The 27,271-nt window shown below is 36.4% G+C and overlaps 1 protein-coding gene across 4 annotated transcripts in view; it reads right to left on the bottom strand.

Annotated features, from left to right (window-relative positions):
* The window catches only part of BRAF (B-Raf proto-oncogene, serine/threonine kinase), a 179,315-nt gene that overhangs the window by 29,274 nt on the left and 122,770 nt on the right, over nt 1–27,271 (bottom strand). For 2 of the 4 annotated variants that reach the window (XM_035021237.1, XM_035021236.1), the window contains exons 8-14: nt 23,432–23,591; nt 16,254–16,289; nt 15,886–15,922; nt 12,073–12,209; nt 11,711–11,828; nt 9,768–9,852; nt 8,260–8,436 (exon numbers count right to left, since the gene is read on the bottom strand). In XM_035021237.1, coding sequence (XP_034877128.1) covers nt 8,260–8,436; nt 9,768–9,852; nt 11,711–11,828; nt 12,073–12,209; nt 15,886–15,922; nt 16,254–16,289; nt 23,432–23,591 — 750 coding nt within the window. Of the gene's footprint in view, nt 1–8,259; nt 8,437–9,767; nt 9,853–11,710; nt 11,829–12,072; nt 12,210–14,358; nt 14,479–15,885; nt 15,923–16,253; nt 16,290–23,431; nt 23,592–27,271 lie in introns of all 4 variants that reach the window. The other 2 variants (XM_035021239.1, XM_035021238.1) reach the window with 2 other exon arrangements.

A 27,271-nucleotide genomic window follows, 5' to 3' on the forward strand; every position in this document is an offset into this window, starting at 1 on the left:
AAATAAAAAATCTTAAAAAAAAAAAAAGACAGAGTGAACAGGAGTTTATAATAGTTTGGTTGTATGGTGTGAGAAAAAGAGAGGAGGAGTCAAAATAACTACACTATGTAGACATAAGCAGCTGACAGAACAGAGTTGCCAGTTACTGAGATGAAAGGAATGCAGAAGAGTAGGCTTGAGGAAAAAGGTCAGGTCCTCAGTGGGAGACATACTGAATTTGAGATATTCATTAGACAATCAAGAGATGTGGAGGATACAGTTGGATATGACAGTTTGGAGTTCAGAGGAAATGAAGTGGCTGGAGACTGGCATATAAATGGTAATTAAATGGTGTTTCAAGCCATGAAATTGGATGAGATCACCAAGGGAATGGAGATTCCTAGAGGGTTCGTTCCAGTATTTAGAGAGGGTGAAGAGTTGAGGAAGAACTAGCTGAAAAGGAGCAGTGAGTAGAAGGAAAACCAGGAGAACACACTTTAAAGCAGTGCTTTTCAAATTCTGACATGCATACAAACCACTTAGGGATTTTGTTAAAATATAGTCTCCAATTCAGTAGATCTGGGTGGCACCTAAAAGGCTCCCAGGTGGTACAGATGCTACTCAGACCAGGTTCTGAGTAGCTAAGGCTTAAAGATGGGTTTCACTGGAGAAGGGTGTGATCAACAGCAGCACAAACAGATGGAGGACTGTGAATCTAACCACTGCATCTACTACGAGGTATTTTGGTGGAGTATCAGGGCAAAAGCCTGACTGAAGTGGGGGCCAAGATAAAAGGGGAGAAGAGAAATTACAGAGTGAATATCAACAACTCTTCTGAAAAGTTTTACTGTCAAGAAAAGAATGAGGTGATAGCTTGAGTGGGAAATGGAATCAAGGAAGGGGCCTCCACAACTTTTTTTTTTTTTAAGATTTTATTTATTTATTTGAGAGAGAATGAGAGAGAGCATGAGAGGGAGGAGGGTCAGAGGGAGAAGCAGACTCCCTGCCGAGCAGGGAGCCCGATGCGGGACTCCAGGATCATGACCTGAGCCGAAGGCAGTCACTTAACCAACTGAGCCACCCAGGTGCCCCCCTCCACAACTTTTTTATTATGAAATTTTTAAGTGTAAAGACTAAAAAGAACAGTACAATAATCGCCCTGTGCTCTCCACCTAGATTCAACAGTTGTTAACATTCTCCTAAATGTGCATTATAAGAAACATTTTTTGTTTTGTGTTTTAAAAGTTTTTATTCATTTATTTAAATAATCTCTACATCTAACATGAGGCTTGAACTCACGACCCTGAGATCAAGAGTTGCATGCACTTCCAACTGAACCAGCCAGGCACGCCAAGAAAGATTTTTTAAATAGGAGAAAATCCAGTAGAAAAGGAAAAGCTGAAGATGAATAGGGGAGATTTACTCAAAAGATGTCAGTGAGTAAGGGAAAGAGGATGGGGATCTAGCACACTAAATGCAAGGGATGGCTTTCACTCTTACTAATAAGCCAGAAAAACAGAGCATGAATATAGGTGGGTAGGCAGATGTGGTACGTGATGCTGATTTTCTCAATGAAATGGCAAGCAAGGTCACCAGCTGACTGTTCTTGGAGGAGAGGTGTTGAAGGTTTGAAGATAGAGAAGGTAGGACATCGTCTAGGAGAGAGGAAGAATAAACCATCTTAAAAAAAAAAGTATGGTTGCTGTATTACATTAAAGGCCCACTTGAGGTGTTGAAAGGATTGACTAAAATGGAGAAGCAGCAAGGTGTAAAAGAGTATATCCTGGAGCCAAACTGTTACAAGATCTTTCTAAACCCTAGTTTCTTCATAAATAAATGGAGATAATAATAGGATGTACCTCACAGGGCTGCTGAGGATTACATGAGGTAGTATACATAAAGTACACAGAATAATGTCTGGCACATAGTTAAGTACCTGCTAAATTCAATACCACATATATAAAAAATCACAGAACACAGCTGGTATAAAAAACAGAGGGAGAGAGTAAGTTACTAGTATGTAGCAGAGGTGGGGTCACAACATACTTACTGAGCAGTAAAGATAATATTTTCTGAGTGTTCTACAGTGACTCTGTATCCCTATAATAACTTATTTTGAAATTAAGAAAAACTGTACCAATCACTCATATTTCTCACCATAATCCTGTTAAAATTTTTACACCTTGGCCTTTTTTCAAAGTTTATACTTATAAAAAACTTATGAAAGTAAAACACACCTGTGGAGTCTTTCTTTTTTTTTTTTTAAAGATTTTATTTATTTGACAGAGAGAGACACAGCGAGAGAGGGAACACAAGCAGGGGCAGAGGGAGAGGGAGAAGCAGGCTTCCCGCCGAGCAGGGAGCCCAATGTGGGGCTCGATCCCAGGACCCTGGGATCATGACCTGAGCTGAAGGCAGACACTTAAGGACTAAGCCACCCAGACGCCCCTGTGGAGTCTTCTTTTAATTAAAAGATAGAAACAATCAGAATGTTTTGGTAAAGTTAAAGCCCTTCTCTTCTTGATAGCTGTCCCCATCCTGACCCCTTCTGTCATTCTTGCAGACAACTACTACCCAATTTGGTATGTGTCTCCTAATCCTTATTTTAATACTTTTGCATACATATATATACCATTCCTAAAAAAATTTTATATATATATAAAATGTTTTGTTTTTGAAATTTTAAGTTGTCTCATGCTTTAGCTTCTCTTTGCACTTGACACTCTATTTTATTTTTTATTTTTTTTTAAGATTTTATTTATTTATTTGACAGAGAGAGACACAGTGAGAGAGGGAACACAAGCAGGGGGAGTGGGAGAGGGAGAAGCAGGCTCCCCGCAGAGCAGGGAGCCCGATGTGGGACTCGATCCCAGGACCCTGGGATCATGACCTGAGCCGAAGGCAGTCGCTCCACCGACTGAGCCACCCAGGCGCCCGACACTCTATTTTAAAGCTGATACTGATACACATATGTAATTCTTTTCTGCAGTATTTTATTTATCCAAGTCCTCTGATGGACATATGTGTTTCCAATTTTTCACCATTACATATTTTCCTGTGATACATCTCTTCCTATACACATCTTTTTAAAACAAAAGCTGGTGTTTCTTGGGGGTAGGTCAGGGATTTTCTATTTTAACAGATACTTCTGATACGCCCCCAGTATGGCTGCTGCCTCAGGTGTGTGCCAGTAAGCAATTCCCCCAATCTTCACCAACACGTGGTTTTGTCAGAATTTAAGCATTTTGCCAATGCCACTGGGTAAAAATATATATATATATTTAAAGATTTTATTTTATTTATTTGACAGAGAAAGACACAGCGAGAGAGGGAACACAAATGGGGAGTGGGAGAGGGAGAAGCAGGCCCCCTGCCGAGCAGGGAGCCCGATGCGGGACTCGATCCCGGGACTCCAGGATCATGACCTGAGCTGAAAGCAGTCGCTTAACCAACTGAGCCACCCAGGCGCCCCGCCAGTGGGTAAAAATATTACTTCTTTGTTTTAGTTTGTATTTTTCTGATTATCAGTATCCTCTTTTCTGTTATTCTTATCCACTGGAAAATCATGTTTACTATATATCATTCCTTAATCAACTGGAATTGTTTTCAATCATTAATACACGTTCACCATCTTTTCAGCTTTAATCTATCCTTCTATCTTTCTTTCAATTAAGTTTATATTTAAGTAAGGAAGGCATACTCTTCATTATTTAAAAAAATAGTGAGGATTTATCCCCAAATAATTTATTATCTTTCTTCAGAATATAACACTTTTGTGTGTATAACAGCAGACCACAACTTTGTCTTGATTTAACATTTAGTAAATTTTCTGACAGAGCTAAATTAAAAATTATACCATAAATATTATACTAAAATTAAAAGTCCTGCAAAGAAATGGCATGACAAATTGACCATTCTTGAAAGTTTTTTTTAGTAACAATATTCTTAAAATACCTTGGTCTTTGGGCTGAAACAATGACTGTCAGGTGAGAAGATGATAAGCATACTATATTGACCCTGATTCCTAAAGAGTGTGACTCTCATTATCATACCCTGAGAACAGCTCTGCTCTCTACAGGGAAATCTAGGAATCAGAAATGATCCTTCACTGAGAAAAGAAGAAAAAACCACAAAGAAAAAATGTCACCCATCTGCTTATATTCTGTAATCCAATAAAGGCGACACATTTAAAACTCCCAATGATTCGACTTTCTTAATCACTGAAGGTTTTAAACTATGAATGACTGTAACCCCAGCACCTCATACAATGAATGAGTTAGTATGCTCTTATTCTGCTTATACCCTCTGACTTCAAAATACATTTTAGAAAGGAGTCAGAAAAGATCAACAACATGTGGAAAACATTCAGGGGGCAGACTATTTTGAATGAGGGCTTTGCAAAAAAGTACATTATTAGGCAGCTATTTAAATAGTCTATGGACTTATCAGCTACATCTAGCTTGCTCTGTCCTTTGTTTTGTTTTGTTTTAAATATTTTATTTATTTATCTGAGAGACAGTGAGAGAGAGAGAGAGAGAGCTACAAGTAGGAGGGAGGGGTGGAAGGAGAAGTGCTCCCCGCTGAGCAGGGAGCCCAATGCAGGGCTTGATACCAGGACCCTGGGATCATGACCTGAGCTGAAGGTAGATCTTAACCGACTGAGCCACCCAGGCGTCCCTGCTCTGTCCTTTGTGAAATGATGGTGGAGGACAGGGAAGGAGGGATCAGACATTTAAAAGTTTAAATAACTGCAAAGCATATAATTTGCAGTGGACTATAGTATCAACATTTTAACATTGTTGCTATTGTTGTTATTATCCGAATGTTCCTTATAAACCATCTGTTCTTGCTTTATGAATAAAAACTCTTCTTTCATCTCTGAGGAAACCAATAGGGTTTTGGGGGAGAGGGACATCTCTGCTCCTTGTATTGTGTTTGTTTATTCCTAGTTGCCTTTTCATTTATTTTTTGAAGATTTTATATATTTATTTGAGGGAGAGAGAGCATGAGAAGTGGGGAGCAGAGGGACAGAGAGAGGAGAGAGAGAAGCAGACTCCCCACTGAGCAGAGAGCCCGATGTGGGGCTCTATTCCAGGACCCTGAGCTGAAGGCAGACACTTAAAACCAACTGAGTCACCCAAGCGCCTTGCTAGTTGCCTTTTAAACTCCCATTTGTTTTGGTCTCTGTCACTGGCATCCGAAACTTTAACACTTGATGTTCGATGATCCAGAGATAATGTCTTATCCAGACTAAGTGAAGGTGCAACAAACTGAAAGGTTTGAGTGTAAAGAGGGCTTCTTGTTTTTGAACTTTCCTGTACAGTGATCTAGGTGGAATCTCTGATGTCGCTACCTCTGGGTTTTTCCCCCTTGGCTGGTAAGTTTCTTCAGAGAAGACTCTCCCAATCTCCTGCCTAAAGGGGAAGGTTTGACTGCCAGCATTCTGGTAATCACTGAAAAGAGAGTGCTGGGAAACTCTCCATTCATCCTTCAGGAAGTAGTCACTCAGTCCCCCTGTTTCTGGTAAAATATCTATGTCCATGTCCCCAGTCCAGACATAACTGGTTTTCCTCTCTCCAGAGAATAAAAGTCTACTGCCAGGGAAGGGATGAGGCAGTCACCCAGTGACACAGAGCAGGAGACAGGATTCAGAGATGATCAGATATGCTTTCTCACTTACGTGCCTTCCCTCTTCTGAAGATACCTGGCACTGCCGATTCCTGAGACTTTTCAGGAATCCGTGGTATAAATCAGGCTGGTTTTCATTTCCCCATTGCCAACTAGGGATTTAGCTTTTTTAGGTGTATTAAGTCCATTGCCACTTCTCCATTTACTTTCTGGCTTTCAAAATGTTGTTTTTGTTTCCTTCCTCTCTGTTGTCTCCATCCTTATAAGTTCATGCTTAAAAAAATTCCTTGATTATAGTTTTAGTGGAGTTTCAAGAGACAGCAAAAATCTGTCACCTTAACTGAAAACCCACATCTGCCAAAGCCTTTGGAAACTAAAGATGTGTCAGTATATTAAACCAGCTGCGTGTTATTGTCTTATTAAGAGCAGAAAGGAAAAAGGAAAAAAAAAAGAACAGGAAAAATAGGAACTGTATCTTCTTTGGTTAAAGCTGATAATAAAACAACTCTTGCTAGAAGGCTTAAAATTTATGACTAATACTTTTTTAGTTATTAAATCTAGGATAAACTGATAGGATGATCTGCATTCATAACCAGGTACACTTGTTATATAGTTAGTTACCTGAAAATGTAAGCCAAGTATTTCAGAGTACACAGATGTCAAGGTTATGCTTACAGAACTCAGACTGTAAAGCAATGGGAACATATTGCCTCTTCACTATTCCCCAGACTACAGAACTACTCCATTTTGATAATGTTCTCTCTATGGTTACTTCTTGTCTTTATCAATACTGGCACTTCACTACCCCATCACAATTTCTAATACTGTTCTTCGTTGCCTCTGTTTATAGCAAAAGCCTTTCCCCTTTGTTATTCTTTTATTACTCTTTGACTATTTTCCCTTTCCTTGGTATTTCTTTCTTTATTTTATAAGATTTTATTTAATTATTTGATAGAGCATGAGCAGGGGTAGGAGCAGAGGGAAAAATAGACTCCTTGCTGAGCAGGGAGCCCGACGCAGGACTTGATCCCAGGACCCCGGGATCATGACCTGAGCAGAAGGCAGACATGTAACCAACTGAGCCACCTAGGCGCCCGAGAAGTCTTCTTTTAAAAGGTGACATTTGAATAGAGACATAAGAGAGAAGCTCTATGGATATCTGTGGACTAAGTATCCCAAAGAGAAAAATAGCAAGTACAAAAGCTATAAAGAGGGAGCAGGCTTGGCTTGCTGAAGAAACAACGAAGAGACTGGTGGGATGGGAGCAGAATAAGCTTTTTTTTCTATCAACGTTTACTATTTTTGCCATGGTTTACTCTCTACAAGAGTTTAACATACCTTTCAGATTTGAAGAGATTCAGATTCTACCTTATATGAAAGGCTGAGATTGTTTTAAGTCTAGTGGATAAGTGGGACTGTTACTGAAGAGGTAATCATTTGCTGCAATAAGCATTTTGGTTGAACACAGGCTTGTAAACACTCTAAATTACAGATATATTGCCCAGTTTGGAGACAGAGAGGGTGACAGTTCAATGGGAAGATGTAAGAGCCAGATCTGATTTTGAGTCCTGGTCCTATGCTTACTTGCTCTAAGTGATCTTGAGTCAGAGAGCTCTATATGTCAGTACATAGATACACTTTTATCCTTTTATTCTAATTTTAAAATGTAAAAGCATAGTGAATATGGGGAAAGTATAATGGCTTGGGAGTCAGATTCTGAGTTAAACACCTTTGCTGCTGCTTATTAAATGTGCAGCCTTAGACAGTCATTTAAAAGCCTGAGTTTCCTTATCTGTAAAAGCAAATAAAAATATGTACTTTATAAAAGCATTATAAAGATTAAATGACATAATGACCTATGCATGTGGAAGCCATTTGTATACTATAAAATGTAAATTTAAGACACATACATATTTTTAAACTACCCGCAGAGCTTCCAAACTTGTATTTTACTCATTTAAAATTTTTCATCTAAGTGCTTTCAAAATTTATTAAGTTTTATCTTTTGATTTATCTCTTCATTTGTACTTAAGAGTTGCATGCAAAATTTATTCTCCCAGTTGACTGATTTTAACTCCCATTTTGACTGATGATAAATTGTATTCAAATAACCTTTGATCTTTTAAATTACATAGCAAAATGCAATGGATATGAACAACTCAGCTTAAAATCCTCAAAAAGGATCAAAATGCAGATTTTCATTTAACTTTATTTCACTCAGATGACCATTTTGTAATAATAAATATGGGTACATGGAGAAAATAATTTGAAAGGATAACTTAACAATCATTTTGTACACTTCAGTAACTGTTAATGACTTCTCAGTAGGGGTTTTTTTGGTTTTTGTTGTTGTTGTTGTTGTTTTTTGGCCTGTTTTGTTTTCTGAACCTTCACTGACAAATGACTGCATGCTAAACATAAATTTGCCGTCAGGTATTTGCTATCAAATACTTGATACACGTTCTTGAAGACTGTACTAGAGAGATACTATTTTATTTCTTAGTATCATATTGTTAGCCATTAGTTAAAAGTCCATTTGTTACTAGACAGTAATTTAAAAAGCAACCCAAAAGAGTATTAGCTAAAACCTTTAAAATACCATCAGTGGTCTTCAAAAATATTTTACAAGAGATTTAACAGAATGGAACTTACTCCATGCCCTGCGCAGTCTGCCGTGCAATATCTATAAGCTTGATCATCTCGAATTTGGTCTCGATGATGTGGAGATGGTGATATAAGCTGGAGCCCTCACACCACTGGGTAACAATAGCTAGTTGGGGCTTTGTTGAATAGCCCATGAAGAGTAGGATATTCACATGTCGAGTTTTCCTATAAAAGGAAAAATGTCAGTAAGTAGTAAAGTTTGATAAACTTCAGCAAATCTTTAACAAGTGGGCCAAAGCAGACTAATTATCAGTAAGATATTGTTAGAAAAAAGTATTTTTAAAAAGACAGTGGAGGGGCGCCTGGGTAGCTCAGTCGGTTAAGCATTCGACTCTTGGTTTTGGCTCAGGTCATGATCTCAGGGTGGTGAGAGGGAGCTCCGCCTCCTGCTCTATGCTCAGTGGGCTAGTCGCTCAGCGGGAGTCTGCCTGAGATTCTTTCCCTCTGCCCTTCCTCCCACTCACATGTGCGCATGCTCTCTCTAAAATAAATAAATAAATCTTAAAAGAAAAAAGACAACAGAAGGATAAATTTAGAAATGACTGTAGGAACTGTCTAGTCTAATATCCTACCCCTTTCAGAAAGGTCTTAAATTTTAATATACCTCACAGATGGGCAACTGGAGGTTGCTTAATTACCTTCAATTATGTGAAGTTCATCACTGAGATTGTAGCTTATTTCCCCCACTCCCTTTTTTTTTGTTTCTTAAGTGGTTCTTTTTTTTTTTTTTTTTTAAGATTTTATTTATTTATTTGACAGAGAAAGACACAGCGAGAGAGGGAACACAAGCAGGAGGAGTGGGAGAGGGAGAAGCAGACTCCCTGCCGAGCAGGGAGCCCGATGCGGGACTCGATCCCGGGACTCCAGGATCATGACCTGAGCCGAAGGCAGTCGCTTAACCAACTGAGCCACCCAGGCGCCCCTTAAGTGGTTCTAGTCTTACAAAGTTCTTCGAGGTTGAGAAAAAATCATTTCCCTACAACTTCCACCACTGGCTTTCCTGTTCTGCTCTCTGGAATAAAACAGAGTAAGTTTGTATCCTCTTGAACATAATGGCCTTCAATGGACCCAAATATCCTGTTTTGTTGACTGTTTTTCCCCTAAAAGTTATAGTACCAGAATACTCCTCGTCTAAGTTGTCCTTGCCTGGATATACTCTAGTTTGTTAATGTTCCTCAAGTTCCAGGGCTTGATACAATCTTTAAACATGTTCTGGTAAGTTTAGAATTTTGAGAGTATTATTTTGCTAAGTGGTGATACGATTTCCCATGATCAGAATACTGTATTTCTATTAATTCACTCTAGGATTAATTTTTCCATCAGTTATACCACATAATATTGTACACCACTTGAAGAATATAGTTAAAGACAAAATATACTCAGACAAGCTCCATTTTATCCACTTTTAGTAAAACTGTAAAGCCACCAGCAGCTGTCACTGGAAAACAGAAGATGAAGATAACTTCTCTGGAAAACAGTAATTCACACATGCTCACCTGAGTACTCCTACTTCATTTTTGAAGGCCTGTAACTGCTGAGGTGTGGGTGCTGTCACATTCAACATTTTCACTGCCACATCACCTAAAAAAGAATTGTTATTCCAAATGTCATTCCAATTTTTTAAACTTAAAAAATATAAAAAAAACTGTTGGGTATTTTCACTAATTACCATGACCTTAAATCCATATCATTATTAAACTGCATATAAATGTTCTAAGGATAAAAACTAAGTGAACAATGATACTCCTATATTAGTATTTCAAAATATCAATCCAAAAAAATAGCCAATGTTGTTTTTCCCCTGGAAATTTAGTTTAACCAATTAAGTACCCACAGTATTTTCCTGGTTATTTAACAATATTAAACTAGATGCTTTTATTAACTGAATGTTGAAACTACCAATGACAGGCCCAGTGAAGCTTGGCTAAAAGAGAAAACTGCAAAATTTCCTTATCAGAGTACTTAACATGTTTTTCAAATCCACGGATCACCTTCTTTTGCTTAGGAAAATTATTTAAATTGTAACTTAAAAAAACACAATTTCATGTGAAACAGGTAGAACTCTTACACACTGTGGTACAACAACTTGAAAGACTTCTGGTAGCATCTACTAAAACTGAACATATGTATAGCCAGTGGTCCCACAATTCTTTCTTAGGTATATACCCAGCAAAATGGAACATATGTTCACCAAACATGTACTAAGAATATTCACAGCAGCAGTATTCATAATAGCCCCAAACTGGAAATGATTCAAATGCTCATCATACAGTAGAGATCGAAAAAGAAATCATGGTATAGTCACACAATGAATACTACACAGAGAATGACCTACAACCACACACAATAATAATTGCACTTTTTTGCAGATATATTATACTTTGATGTAATTATTGATTTTTCCTGATTATCAAAGTAATATAGTAAAAAACATTTTGAGAACATAAAATCACTTATAATCTGTCACTCAGATATGATCATTGTTAACATACTGATAAACATCCTATTAGGCTTTTATATGTATGCAATGTGAATATTTATGAATACATATGAAAAGATAACCTAAAAAGATATATACTAAAATATTGATGGTCATTTTTAATTTTGTTATATATTTATTTCTAGGTAGTATCATAATATGAAGTATTACACATGCTGCTTTGTAAAATTCAATATACTACGGACAGCTTTCTGTATCAACAAATATAGATCTATCACACTCTTTCATGTCTATAGAATCATACATGGAGATTATCAATTTATCCTGTCCTCTATTAATGAACAGGTAAGTTTATTTTTCAGTTTCCATTAAGTCTCTAATGAATATCCTTGCACACACATCTGTTTGTTTCTGTCCAATTAGTTGTAGTTCTACAAATGGAATTGTTAGCTCAATATACATATTGACAAAGTGCCCTCCAGAAAATTTGTAACAATTTATTTTTCTACAAGCAGTGTTACAATCACAGTTATCAACATGGTCAATTAAAAAAAAAAATCTGTCCACTTAAGAAGCACATAATGATTTCTAGGTTTTGATTTTGCAATTCTTTGATTACTAATGAGGCTAAACATTTTAATATGTTTATTGGCTATTTCCTCCTTTGGGAGGTACACTTTCAATGTTTACTTGTGGTTTATAATACAAAGAAAATCAGCAAAAAGACTTCTAAAAGAAAAAAAAAATCTCGGGGTATATACGCTCTCCCTCTAGGAGGAAATTATCTTTAAACATTATTACTCTAATAGTAAGAGTCCTGGTTGCTATGAATCCAGTTTTTATTTCCCATAATTTTTGTTAGAAACCCTTTGGTGGGTTCTTGAATCTGATCAAAATAGCTTAACGATGCAAACAGTAAATATTCCCTTTGACATTTTTCTCTAGAAGTTGTTAAACATGTCCTGTTTTAATTTGTGTGTCACTGTATTACATACATACCATGCCACTTTCCCTTGTAGACTGTCCCAAATGACCCAGATCCAATTCTCTGTCCCACTGTGATCTGCCCATCAGGAATCTCCCAATCATCACTTGAATCCCGTCTACCAAGGGTTTTCTTGGTAAAATTTGTGCAAAAGTCATGCCAAAGCAAACAAAAAAGAGAGCAAAAATCAGTGTGTGGGAATGCTTTAAGCAAAAAACTACCAGCTCTTATATTTATTTCATTAAGGGAATTCTGTGTCACATACTGATGTATCATACACCACTATATATCATACCATCTAAAAGGTGACATTACATTTAGCTATGACTTGTAAAACAAAAGAACTTAGAGGAAAAAAGATATCATATATTCTCACCATTCGATTCCTATCTTCTGAGGATGAAGATGATTTCCTTTCCCGCTGAGGTCCTGGAGATTTCTGTAATGCTTTTACATTAGTGAGTGAGCCAGGCAATGAAGCAGGGGGGGTGGCAGACAAACCTGTGGTTGATCCTAAGTTAGTGAAATGAAAAATATATCTATTAAAGGAGGATCAAGTATATTAATTTATTGGGGGCAGAGGGTGGGGAGAGATTTAGACTTCTTTTAAAAATGCAGCGTATCTTTAAATATACACCTTTTGGAAATGACAGGCCAAGAAAAAGTCTCATTTGGTGATTTGCACTATAATTTCTTTTAGTTTTCTGGCCAATTTAATGACTTTTAAAACATCTGATTACAGATACAAACTCTGCTTATTGGTACAGAGTGCAGAAGAAAAATAATCCTTCTAAAGTAGAGATCAATACTGAAACAATACTCTGAAGTTTTTGTTTCTTTGATAAAAAGAAGTAAAATCAATTTAAAAACACCCTTGTTAACTATGTTACCTCAGCAGCCAATCAATATAAAAACAGATGGAAACTCCCAAAAGGAAATATATTATAATAATGGCCTTAATGTTAAGAATATCTGGCTCTATCATTTAGCCACTAAAACTTTAAAAATCCTATACTATTTAACTCTTAAATAGTTAGAAATATTGGTCAGTTCATTGGTTCCTGGATTCCTATTCTACTAAACAAAGATTATTTGTTACCTGTATAACAAAGTTAATGTAAACAAAGCCAAGCAGGTTTCTCAAGATTTTCTGAAAAATCGCTACCCATACAGAGTCAGAGCAAAGTAAGTGGTATGGCCTCTTGGCCAATTTACTACAAATGGAAATATCCTATCAACCAAGTGAGCCCAATGGGTACACTGTAAGTAGACTCAGTTGGCAGGGCCACATCCTTTCCCAAATGCTGACTAAGCAAAAATCCCAAGTTTATCTACCTGGTTTAGAGGGATTCAGGCCAATGACTCTTAGTAGGGCCTGAGTATAGCTAAGTAGAACTGAGATGTCCAATAATATTTGCATATACAGAACAAAAAGATCTCCAGAGAATCTTTTTTTTTTTTTTTTTAAAGAAGATTATTATTTGGGGATAGGCAGGTGTCACTATCTTTCAAAGAGTAAGGATACCAATGACTATATTTCAATGTTAAAACTATAGAATTTTATCATCACTGCATCACACATGTCATCATGTAGAATTTCCATGATCTAACATGCAATTTTCTAAGAGAAAATGGCATCTGCAATGTCTTTAACTACAGCATAATCCATTTCCATTGATAACTTTCAACATCCTAAAGCCTTAACTGCTTGCTCAGGCCTCATAATCCTGATCTACTGAGGATGGCACTGTACTACTTATTTCAGTCACACTACTCAGCACTGTAGGACTTCTAGCCCATTCTATGGATTTTATGAGAAACAGTTGGGCTGAGAGAGCAAAAATCTGAAACACCACCACTACATTCAGAATAAATAACAGACACTAGCAAAAGCCAGTAAATGTAATTCTTTAAAAATATCTATAGCAAGATACTTGTCTGAATTTTGACTTAAATCTTTGAAAATCAGTTTAACTACTAATTAAAGGCAAGATGAAATGGAAGAGTGAAATTATACTGTTAGCTTTCCCCCTCATATTAGGGCATAAGTGAGAGTGTCAACCCTCAAATTTTCTAAAGTATGCTAAAATATCCCAAATATATTACAGACCTTTTTTAATGCTCCCTACCTTTGATATAAGATGTACATGTCCTACATTTAAAAAAAGAACCCTGCTATTACAAAAAAATAAAGCCAAAAGTCTAGCAAAATCTCGTAACTGGGATTTCCATTTTTACTTTTTTAAAAACCACACAAATTGATAACAAATATTAATAGTCATAAAGGCTACTGATTAAATAGATTAAAATAAAAGTAATTCAGACTGAAGGACACTCCCGCCCCAACATACATTATTTATTGCCACCCACTGAGTTTAAGAAGTTATCAAGGCCAAAAAGTAAGTAATATAACAAAAAACAAGATGGACATCTCAGCTCAGAATTTTCTTGCTTTTAAAAATTTACGACAGCATACAGAAAGCTTGTGGTAGTGAGTATGTGTGAGAAGCACATTCAGAGCATTCCAGCCAGGCCAAGCAGAAATTTAGTACTGAAAACTCTCACACTTACAAACACACGCTGTGAGGGTGAGGCACAAACAGAATCTGTAGTTTATATTTAGTTTGCTTTGGGTGAAAACAAGAAAGAAGAGCCCAACTACCTCTGAACACTGGGCCAGGCTCAAAATCAAACACTATTTCACTGGGGACAGAATGTAGGAGGGGACTGGGAGTCCGGGATTGGCATTTCCGAAGACAGCGCATCAGCTGGTTCAAAGGGGCTGTTAGAAGAGAAAGAGAGGGGCAGGCAAACACAGGAAGACAGACACACAGAAGAAATGAAAGAAGTCATGGGAATAAATGAGCTGAAGCCTGCTTCATAAAATAATTCTGGATGTCTAAAAAATTCTGCTTGTTTTCATAAAATCCCAATGACTTTTTATAAAGTGACTCATAGGACAAGAAATGCCATTTGATTTTTGGTACTAGGCAGGCAGTTTTTATGACTAAGTCAACTCTGTGATGCTAACATGATGGCAACATTTAAATGCTGGATGTACTGGGCAAAATTATCAAAAGCCACTGTTATTAAGACATATGAAAGTCAAACTGGCAGCAACATTAATTGGCGGGTTCACGGAATAACAAATGGAAAAAAACCACAACTTTTTAAACTACAGGCTAAAGTGAACACTAAATCCAGTATATAAGGCAGGGTTATCATTGTGGCAGGTTCACAGGTATACAGAAACATAACAAAAGATGGTTTATACAATGTTTGTTCAATATAAAATATCTTTAAGTCTGGGCTTAGATATTTTGAAGATAAAGCAGGTCACAGTGAAGAGACTGACTCTCAACAAGATAAACAGGTTCTGCAGGTCTTCCTTATTAGACAGAAGACAGCTGAAAAAGCAAGCATGGAGGGCCACCTGGAAGAAATCTTCAAGATAGTTTCAAATACCATTTTTGGGAAAACATATAGGGGTAAAATCTTACTTTAAAAGTACTTTCTTAAGCAATGTTTTATGTCCCCAATTTTCACAGAGTGCTAGAGTGAATATCTGATGAAAATTCTATAAAGAATCTCAACTCAATTTCTCATTTACTTACTTTATTCACTGGACTAATAAGAGGACAATATGATTTCTATTAGGGTCTATTCTATACAATGTGCATTCCAAATCCTTCTAGAAAGCTGAAGAGAAGAGGCTGACAATTCTAACAAACTGAGAAGTTGTGACAGGCAATCTAAGGGATTCTTCCTAAGAATGATTTAGGAAAATCAAGTTTTAACTGATTCTAAGCTCAACTGTTAACAATTAGTGGTATTAGTGGAGGCTCCCAAAGGAAATTTAGCGTCTTGAGTTTTGGAGATGGTTAGAAATCAGTAAAGTGGGTAAAATAGTTGAGGCTCTCTCTTTGATGATTTTAAAATTGTGGATAGTACATTTAAGACTCCCTTTTATGTTCTCTCTTTTTCTCTACTCATCTTATAAATCAGTTAAAATTTTATTAGATATAAATGATAAATAATAAAGAAAAGCAAAAAATATTTGGGGCTTTCTCTACACATTTTTCTCTGTGTCTGTGTTTAATGAAAGAAGCAAATATAAAGGAGACAAGCAGCAAAGCAGTTGCATTTTTCTCTGAGTTTTTTTGTTTTTTTAATGGAAATCACTACTTACCTCCGTCACTACGAAACCCTTGGTCTCTAATCAAGTCCTACAAATAAACAGTAATGGATATTTATTCAAAGCATATGGTAAGAAAGTAATAACAACACTCAACTTTTCACTAACCATTAACAGAAAGGTAAATTCAAAATAATACCTATCTTAATAATGACTTCACAAAACAGAAAGAATATGAAATTAGCTGGTCAACATGATAAAATAAACATTTGGAAGCACTTCCAACCTAACCCTATACTGAAGGGATTATTAGTCCTGATCAAATGCTGAAATCCATTTCAGGCCATTCAAAACCAATGGCTGTGTCACTTCTTAAAAAAAAATTCTACCGGCACATGTTAAGAGCCATAAAATGTTCATACCCTTTGATCCTGTAATTCCACTTCTGGGAATTTTTCCTAAGGAAATAATTCAGAAGAAAAAATGATATGCACAAGGATGTCCAGTGCAGCATTATCCATCATACTAAAAAAATCAGAAATAATTATTTCCCTATTATAGACATACTAACATTTGGGTTGAGTAAATTATGGTGCATCAATTTAATAAGTATTATGCAGCTACTGAAATAATTATGAAGCTTATATTGTGAAACATGTTTATAATGATAAAAAATAAAATTAAATGTACATTGATTACAATTATAAAAATACAGATGTATAAGGAAACATGAGAAGGGAAAAAATCAAAATGGCTCAAACAAGGGTTTTGTTAAAATCTGTCCTTATGATTAAAACATAGCTTTTTACAACAGATAATATTGGGGATGGGGAGGGACAAGTCTACTGGCAATGCAATGCAATTTGGACCTTCATAGGTAGAACTTAGTTTTTTACCCAGTTTAACTTAAATATGAGGGATTGAATGGCCCCAAATGTCTCTAAACAGGCTTGAAGGCTCTTTGCAAACAGGCAGCTTTTTGTTTATAGGTTAAGACCTAGAGTAAATTCCACAGATGCATTTCTATCATGTTCAATGTATTATATAAAGCCTTCAACATCTTCTACAGAATAACCAACAAATACTTATATATCTGGCAAACAAGGTGCTAGGTATTAGGGGTTGTGTGGCTACCAATAAATATAAAATCCTGGTGGTGTCACTAACTTTCTGTGCTCTTGAGAGCTTGTAATCTAAGTGGAAGAAAGACATACAAACATGGAAATTAAATAATATAAGAATAATAGCTTAAGAAAACAAAAGAGGTGCCAAAGATGCTTAGTTAACCGCCAAATAAACAGTATGGGTGAAAAGATTCTTTTTTTTTTTTTTTAAGATTTTATTTATTTATTTGGCAGAGAGAGAGTACAAGCAGGGGGGAGTGGTAGGCAGAGGGAGAGGGAGAAGCAGGCTTCCCGCACAGCGGGGAGCCCGACACCGGACTAGATCCCAGGACCCTGGGATCATGACCTGAGCCCAAGGCAGACGCTTAACCGACTGACCCACCCAGGTGCCCCAGGTGAAAAGATTCTTAGTGCTACACAAGTTCAAAGAATAAGTAACTATAAGACCTGATCACTGGTGAAGTATTTCAAGAGATGAGCTATGAGTTGGGGTCTGAGGGATAGAGAGAAATGTAGGGGCGTGGGAAGCAGAGGACCTGCTGGACAGAAAGAACAAGACAAAGGCAGAAAGGCCACATCCCTTTCCTTTTTGCTGCACCAGCCTTGTGACTCCCCATAACCAGGGATCAGCCAATTTTGCCTTTTTCCACTCTTACTGCACCATAAACTTCTACTTTTCAATCTGTTCTTAAAGCAACTTAACAACCTTTTTATTTGTTCTAGGTTAAAGAGGATGTTCTATTATTCCAATACTGGCTATTTCAAACTCTTTCTCATGTCCTGTAGTTCCTTTCTTACTTATTATTTTTTCCCTTTAGCATGATAGAGAAAACAGAAGCCATCAGAGAACATTCTGTTCTGCCCTTATATTTACGAATATTTGCACAGTAATGTTAGCTATAATTTCTGAATTCTTACTATGTGCAAGGCACAATAAGAATTTTCAATCCACTGTAAGAGGCAGACACTTCTAGCTTCAAGGTTAAGTCATTTGCCCACGATCATACAGCCTGTAAAGAGCTGCAGAGCTCTAGCTATGTCCATCTTTAATTCCTCATAGCCTCTGAGGAACTTGGTTTCCACATCATAGGAATTTTACTGTATCAATTATTCCCTATTTTGTTATTTTCAACTCTCTCTTCACTTGCTTCTTTCCCTCAAGTTACAAATATGCGTAAGACTCTCACATTAAAAACAACTGTCCCTCAACCCTGCTTTAATCTATAGCCCCTGTTCCTTTACAGCCAAGCTTCTCAAAACTCACATCTTCACCTGCCTTGCTGTCCTCCACCAACCCTCTAAAACAGTTCTCAATGAAGTCAAAATGACAAAATGACAGTCCAATAGTCATTTTCAGTCCTTATCACATTTGCGTCTCATTGGCAACTGACATCAACTACTTCAGCATTCTTGAAGTCCCTTTGGCTTCTGCAACACTACTTTCTCTTACTTATCTGAAGTTAGACTTAGGAAGAGCAGTCCACAAAAGAGACACAAAACGACAGTCTCTGCCTGGACCTCAAATGTTAATAATATTCAATGGGGCTGCATATTCTACCCTACATTCTACCCTATATTCTACATATACTCTTTGAGTAATACATTTACACTCATGGTTTTAACTGACAAATATGCTAATTACTCCAAAATCTGTATCTCTACTCAAGGTCCTTATATTTAACTGCTACTGGTTTTTTTTTTTTAAGGTTTTATTTGTTTATGTGACAGAGAGAGAGAGACAGTGAGAGAGGGAACACAGTAGGGGGAGTGGGGGAGGGAGAAGCAGGCTTCCCGCTGAGCAGGGAGCCCGATGCGGGGCTCGATCCCAGGACCCTGGGATCATGACCTGAGCCGAAAGTAGACGCTTAATGACTGAGCCACCCAGGCGCCCCTGCTACTGGACTTCTAAACCAGTAAAGTCCCTCAGACATCTTAATGTCAAAATGTTCAAAATAATAGTTACCATTTTCATTTCTACAAGTCCTGTTCTTCCTTTGGTATTTCCTATCCTAATGAATGGAATGAATACGGTCTATTCACCCAAGCCAGAGAAATGTGGGCATTATCTTCTACCTCTCATCTCTTTCAACCCTTTCTTCTACTACTTTACAGAAGAGTGGTTAAGCATAAGCAGGAAAAAGCAGGTTTTATACCCCATTTCAATCATTTATCAGTGATGAGATCTTGGGAAGTTTCTTAACCTCCCCAAATCTAATTTTCTCAACAGTAAAATAAGAATAAAAATAGTACTTAACCCAAGAGTGTTTATGGGGACAGAGTGAGAAAATTTATGTAAAGCTCTTAGTACAGTACTTGCCATAGGGTAAGCATTCATAAACAGTAGGCATTTTCTTTTTTTTTTTTTTTTAAAGATTTTCTTTATTTATTTGAGACAGAGAGAATGAGAGACAGAGAGCATGAGAGGGAGGAGGGTCAGAGGGAGAAGCAGACTCCCTGCCGAGCAGGGAGCCCGATGCGGGACTCGATCCCGGGACTCCAGGATCATGACGTGAGCCGAAGGCAGTCGCCTAACCAACTGAGCCACCCAGGCGCCCAACAGTAGGCATTTTCAATATCATTCCTAACAGTCTTGCCTACAAATCTCTCATGAATTCAAGATTCTTCCAGAATACAGAGCTGAGCATTTTCTCTCCCACTCAAAATTTTTCAAACTCTCTACTACCAACTCCTACAGAGACCTTAAAGTAAGACACAATGCCTTTCAGTATGGACTCTACCTACCTAGTTTTGTCTTCTACCATTCCCTACCCTTCTCCCGAGTCCTAAACTCCTACAATATCAACTATTAATTACATCCCATGCAAAGGTACTTCCATACTTTTGCACATACTATTTCCTTAACAAATGTCCTTTCTTCTTAAAACCCCCACTGAGTGTCCTTAAATCAACTCCTATGCATTCACCTTTTACAATGTGGATTAAATGTTATCCTTTCTCTGTTAAATATTCCTATATACAATAATGTAGAGTTTATTACCCTCTTCTATAAACTACCACTATATATTTTTAATGTCTATTTATTTATATGTCTGATTCATCCATTAGACTCTGATCTCTTTGAGGTCAAAGGCCGTGTTCTAATTCATCCTTAATTCCCAGTTCTGTCATAGTGCCTATCCCAGAGCCAATATTGCCAAGTATGTCAAAAACAAATCAAAACAACCTTGTTTACTAGAATAATAAATGATAAATAATGACTGGAGCTGAATGAAATGACGGAAATTGAATGAAAATATTATTATCTTAAAATCAGTGCGAAGTCAATGAAAGTTGTGGAACAAGGAAACAGATGATAGAGGTGTAAAAAAGTCTAGAGGGAAACAGTCTAAAAGGATGTTAGTATTGAAAAATGGCTACAATTTTGAACATAATGCGAATAGACCTAACTTACAAGATTTAATTTCTTATTTCACAATCTCATTATTCCCATATTTCCCTCTCCTACTTTTTTCTTCCTTTGTATTCAGGTCTAGCTAGATAAAGGAAGACCTTATTAGTTGAGGAAAATTGATATTAGTAAAAGGCCACTTAAAATGAATCCAATAAAAATAGAGAAAAAATTTCAAAGTAAAAAGTGGGAACAGAGTCCAGAATTTAGAAATTTATCTTGAAAAATGAAATTAAAATTTATAATAAAGTTTTTCTTTTACATTTAACAAAAATTTTTTTTCAAGATTTTATTTATTTATTTGACAGAGAGAGACATAGTGAGAGAGGGAACACAAGCAGGGGGAGTGGGAGAGGGAGAAGCAGGCTTCCCGCTGAGCAGGGAGCCCGATGCGGGGCCCGATCCCAGGACCTGGGATCATGACCTGAACCAAAGGCAGACACTTAACGACTGAGCCACCCAGGCGCCCCATAAATGTTGTTTTTTTAAGATGTATTTATTTATTTGGGGGGGGTGGGGGGAAAGAAGAGGGAGAGAATCCTGAAGCAGACTCCACGCTGAGCCTGATACGATGTAGGGCTTGATCCCAGGACACTGAGATCATGACCTGAGCTGAAATCAAGAGTTGGCCACCAAACTGACTGAGCCACGCAGGTGCCCCAATAAATTTTAAGTTATAATTTCAATATGCTAATTCTTAGAACATAGAAATCAAGTTTTTTTTTTTTTTGGTCAATATAAAAGTTTTGATAGAACAAACTGAAATCCTCAATTTCATATTCATCTTTTAGATCACAGGCATAATCATTTATAAAAATTGTAGGGGCATCTGGGTGACTCAGTCAATTAAACAGCTGACTCTTGGTTTTGGCTCAGGTTATGATCACAGGGTCCTGAGATGGAGCCCTCCCTATGTTGGGCTCTGCGCTCAGCGGGGCAATCTGCTTGAGGGTTCTCTCCCTCTGCCTCTGCCCCTTCACCTGCTCATGCTCTCTCTCTTTCTCTAAAATAAATAAATAAATAAATCTTTATAAAAATTTTAGAGGGCTTCATCAATTCCCTCAAGGGCCTCTATCAATCCTTTGATACTTAAATTATTTTCATTTGAAGAACCTATTATATTGTCATCTTTATGTTTCTTTTCTATTATTAACTGGACTAATTTAATTCTACTGTATTCCTTATTTCTCAATGGCTTTTTGTAATTTCAGTAGTTCTCCAAAGTCCTTTTTCACGGTCTTCATAAAAGCCTTAAAATCTTTCCTTTTTTTTTTTTTGCCAGATTTGCAATCAATTTGTATTATGTTTTCATTGAAATGTTGGATAATGATGTAAGGGGATTGGAATGCAAACTGGTATTAGATGGGGAGGAATGTTTGTGTGGGTACTAATATTAAAGTAGTCTGTTAATAAGTGAATATTTTCCTGTTAGGACAATTTTTGCTTCTCTACTCAACCTTATAACTCTGAGGACTCACATAAGGAATGCCTGTAAAATAAGAACAATTCCTATCTTCTAACATACAAGTAACCACCTCACTAATTCTAGTACCCTGTTTACTTGGGGAAACAGTTTTAACTTCTTTTTTATTTTTATTATTTATTAATTTTTAACTTCCTTTTTAAATATAATTACTTTCCCCAAGGCAAACAAGCTTGGTGGGTTTTCTGTTTTGTTGCTTATTACAGAGATTAAGGATAACCTATATATATATATATATTTTTTTTTTTTTAAAGATTTTATTTATTTGACAGAGAGAGACACAGCGAGAGAGGGAACACAAGCAGGGAGAGCGGGAGAGGGAGAAGCAGACTTCCTGTGGAGCAGGGAGCCTGATGCAGGGCTCGATCTCAGGACCCAGGACCCGTGAGCTGAAGGCAGACGCTTAACAACTGAGCCACCCAGGCGCCCCAAGGATAACCTATATTCTTTATATGAAAGCACAAATTCTGGGAGAAGTGACACCTAATTCTAAGATCGGGATCCCCAGCCCACCACAGCTCAGGTAGCAAGAGCACCTTATTCTCTTCTGTTACTCAATTACTGAATTATTCTGTAAATAAAGTTTTATGGAAATAAAGCCACACCCATTTGTTTATAATGTATTATATCTGGATGCTTTCACACTACAATGACAAAGTTCAACAGTTGTCATTAGAGATCATATGACCCATAAGCCTAAAATATTTACTATCTGGCCCTTTAAGAAAACATTTGTTGATCCCTGGTCTATAATATGGAAAATTTCCTGTTTCATCTTCTAACCCTTTTACTGAAACAAGTATTTTTTGATGACCAATTATGTATTTAGTTCTAAGATAGGTGCCAAGTGAACTAATATTAGGAATGGTTTCTGCTGCCAAGAAGATCTAATTGAAGAAGCATCACTAAGGTATATAATTAAGTTACAGTGCGCAAGATAAACCGGAAAAGTAAAAACATCAAGAGTGACCAGCTAGAGGGTGGCTAAAATAATTGAAGATATGGGATTACAGTATATGATGATTACACAAGAGAAGATACATTTTTTAAAAATGAATAAGAACTTAGGGAAAAACTTTACAAAAAAAGAATGTGCAAAAATTCATGATATATAGAGAGATGGAATACAATGTTACAGTCAAAAAAATAAGGAAGGTAAAAGGTAGTTTTGAATGTCTTGTACATAAAGTAATGATTAGTTCTTAACAGTTATTTAACTCAAAGTTGTACTTTTAGAAATTTAGATAAAGATTTCAAATTGATCTAAACAGAAAATCTGTAGTTGTATTTCTATTTTCTTTACCATAAAATGGCCAAGGGATTATCTGTTAAACAAATGAAGATAAGACTTCTGCAGAAACAATGTCGTAAGGAAAAAAATCAGAACAACTCCATAATTTGGCACCAGTTAAGTATTTAATACCATCAGAGAAGATGACAAGGCTTTTCTGATCAGTAATTGAAGAAAAGTCTACCACTAATAATAACTGACGTGCATTTCTGATCTATATTATAAGCATTTTAGCACAAAAATAAAGAAATACACTCGATTTTTTTTAGTTCTAACAATGCTGGATTACTTACATCAATATTGACAGGTTCTATTGTGTTTATATGCACATTTGGAGCTGATGAGGACCGGTCTCGTTGTCCAAATTGATTTCGATGATCTTCATCTGCTGGTCGGAAAGGCTGTGGAATTGGAATGGATTTTGAAGGAGACGGACTGGTGAGAATTTGGGGCCTGGAAAAATCAAGTCATTGAAAGATAAGATTCAGAGCAACTTTATAGACATAATAACATAAAAAAATGGATGATATAAAGATTTCCTTGTAAAGCATTAAAAACCCAGCAGTAATTGTTTAAAAAACTAACACATGCCTACAGCCAATACCGACAAAGCTGCTTTTGCTCAAGCAGACCCTCCAGGGACTATCAATGGTAAATGACTCTTATCCAAAAAACTCCAGGGAAATCTATAAATGGCTAGAAATTACCTGTGGTTATAGTCAGCTGAAGAAACTCCCTAAAGTTACACAAAAATTTCTAGATACTAGAGACTGACTGAATAATATCTGCTATTTTTTTCTACCTTTGTCATTTCTTGATAGCCAAAGTTACTAAAATGAGATTTTTATGGAAAGTATTAGGAAATTATGAATATTTTGGAAAATACACCTGTGGATTTCAGGGCCTGAAAGATATATCTGTTGCTTTACATAGCATTGAATTAAAATCTTGAATAATAGCAAAAGACAATTTGCAAATCCAAAAGATGACCCCTTATAGTGTTCTCTCATATTTTAAATTTTTTATCATGTCCAATAATTGAGCAACAAAAGGGAATCATATGTTAAGCATTAAAGCAAATCTTTTTAAAAGCTGCTTTTTTATGAGATCATCAAAATAGGTGACAGAATGATCTATTTTCATACTGTAGATCTCTCACTGCCCTGAAATGAACCTGGCACTCACAGAGCACACTAAAGTTTTGCGAATAGATTGTAAACATCAGTGAGGAGTTTAGGTCCCTCAGAAAGGATATCCAAGGGAACTGGGAAGGGAGTATCATATGATAGTGGAGGTATGGTTGTCTCAGTGAGCTCCGCCAAGACCAAAGAATGACACAGTGCTAACAGCCTCTCTACAGAGACTGGTTATCATTCCACCCCATTTTATGCAAACTCTGTAATAATCTGCATTATTTAGTAGTTAGTAAGACATAGCCAGAAAGACAATGTGGAGGAATACAAAGACATTTTGTGAGGGGACAGGGTTTAGAAAGGAATGGGAAGAAAATATAGTACAAAAGGAGTAGACAGGGGTTTGAAGGGCCAAAGAAGCCAAATAGTGACAAAAAGTTTGTTTTTGTTTTTTTTTTTAAAGGTTCTGAATAAAGCATGTTAAAATCTGAACCACACCAGTTTATAGTTTGACCCTCTGAAGCATGCTCTTAAGGGTAGGGAAAGACATTTTGAGCTTATCTGTTCATATTAATGGAGTCCACTTAGAACTGAAATAAAAATAATAAAATATTATGTACTTTAAAAAATAAGTATCACCCAAGGAGAATTACAGGCTAAAACTGATGGATCTGGCCTTTAGAAAAATTACCATGCTCCACTTGTCCTTTTTATTCTATTAATTATTGAGAAATTTTTAGTTTGTGACAGAGCTATCTTTACTTTTGCCTTTGGCAGCCAATATATGCCTTTTGCTAAGGGATTTGGGGAACAGGTAACAGAATGTAAAAATGACAAAACTGTTTTTTTTAAAAAGTTTTGGAAAATGCACCTACTTTTAAAAAACCATAGGCTGATTTAAAGTCTCAAGTCAATAGCATAATTTAAGTTAGGACTTAAAAGTGGGAAGAGCCTGAATTAACTACAGTTGTGTAGGGAGTCTAATCAATATAATTGGTCTGGTGTAGGCATAAGTGACAGCAAGTCATTTCTGAAAGTTACTGAATTAACACCATGACTGCAACGTGTAGTTTATAACAAGGCAGAACATATATTCAAGGGGCATTGGTCCAGAAGTAGGAAAAACAAAAACCTGGATTTAATATGATAGACTTTATTACCTAAAGAATGGATATAAAAGAAAGTGAAGATATCCTGTGTATTACACAAAATCAGAAAGACTGTATTTGGCAGTTGGTATCTAACACCACCCAGCAGAAGGCATACGTTGGTCCATAAAGTCAATTTACCTAGCCTTGACAGCAAGTTTATAACTTTGGAGAAAACTTCAAGTAATTATGTCCTGGTATCATTAAACTTCTCAGTCATGTCCTAATCCCGTGTTTAACAAAAGCAATCTTTGGATTATAATTTGGTTTCTCATAAATATCTTCTAAGATTTTTTTTTTTTTTCTCATAAGTATCTTCTAAAAGTGGACTGAGTACTGGTCCATCCAACACAAGAACTTTGGTCTATACAATAGCTATATTTCTCAGGGAAGTGAATTCACCTGGAATTCTGATTCAGTCTTTTCTAATTCTGGTCACTGTACACCAGTATATCTGTAATAACTCTCATCATTTCTGGGGACTAATAAAATTCAGTTTCTATACTGGGATGTTTTTACCTGGATCAAGGTGATTTATACCCTGTGAAGTATGTTGGGAGTCAGCAAACTGGCTTCTCCTGATACCTCTACCTATCTTGCTGCAAACCTCTTTAAAGCAGTATTAGATTAAAAAGAAAAAGAATTTCACCTCTAACACCCTTCAGCAAATTACATTAGTTTAGATCTCATTTTCAATCTAGAACATTAAAAGTTTTTTAAGAATATTAAAAGTTCTGAAGCAAAGTGACTACTCCTGTTCAGCAATATGCAAATTTTAAAATGCTGACTTTTCAGACATTCATACATCCCATAGCATTTTTAAAAAGCAGAAAAGGAAGTACAAACTGGCCAATGTTATCACTTCTCCAGTATGTCTTGGTTACATCCATTATTATAAGCGTTTCATGAGCACTACAGTGCTAATATAAGAACTGTTAACAAAACGCAAAGGAAGAGCAGTACAGAACAGGACTGGCTTCTATGTTTTCACAGGCACATATAGACGCTTGTGACCTAAAAGCATCAGGAAAGCAAAAGTTTGAACACCTTTCTTATCATTTGCTCAAGACCAGAATGTACTTCAGTTTAGTTATAAATAAAATACTCATGGCATAGGCAAATGGTTTCTCAAGTTTTGTGGTTGTTTCTCAGTTTTAAGACAGCACCCTTTCAGTGGAAGGTAACTGCCATTATGAACCTTCAGAAAGACCATGCTAATTTCATTGTGGTGTTCTGTAACTCTGCTCAGAGAACTGGGACCTGCCATTAGAAAAGCATGATGGTCTATAGAACCTGCCAGGAGTAAATGCCATAACCAAAAGATTAATTAAAAATCAAAACAAACAATAACAACACTTTGCTCTAAGAAAGACCCAGGTACATAAAACTAACAATAGAGATAACAGGAATAACAGGACTCCACCAGAGCAGGTAATTGTTATAACCTGGCAAAAAAAAAAAAAAATTAATGGTTGCATTTTCTAGTGTTCCAAAGTAGATAAAAACATCCAGTCCTTAATATAAGTCTTCTGCTAAATTTTCTAGCCTATGAGACCTTTAGAAAGGTTGGCTTTAATTTATTAGGTTTGGCATAATTTATTCTGCCTCAAATCCAAAAGGGAAAGAGTACACAGATCTGTGTAAGAAATTCTCCAAAACACTAATATCTGTTACTCATCATTTTTTTTTCCCATTGTGAAGCTTGAGTATGTGATGCATTTATATCATCTTTAAAGTCAGTTTCACCTTTATCCTCGAAAACTAATAATACTATTAATATTTTTCTTTACACTTTATACATATCCATCCCTTCTCCACAATGCTACCACCCCAGTTCAAGTCTTTATTGCCT

Source organism: Mirounga leonina, unplaced genomic scaffold, assembly GCF_011800145.1.
Source record: "Mirounga leonina isolate KUSES-001 unplaced genomic scaffold, KU_Mleo_1.0 Mir_174, whole genome shotgun sequence".
Classification (NCBI taxonomy): domain Eukaryota; kingdom Metazoa; phylum Chordata; class Mammalia; order Carnivora; family Phocidae; genus Mirounga; species Mirounga leonina.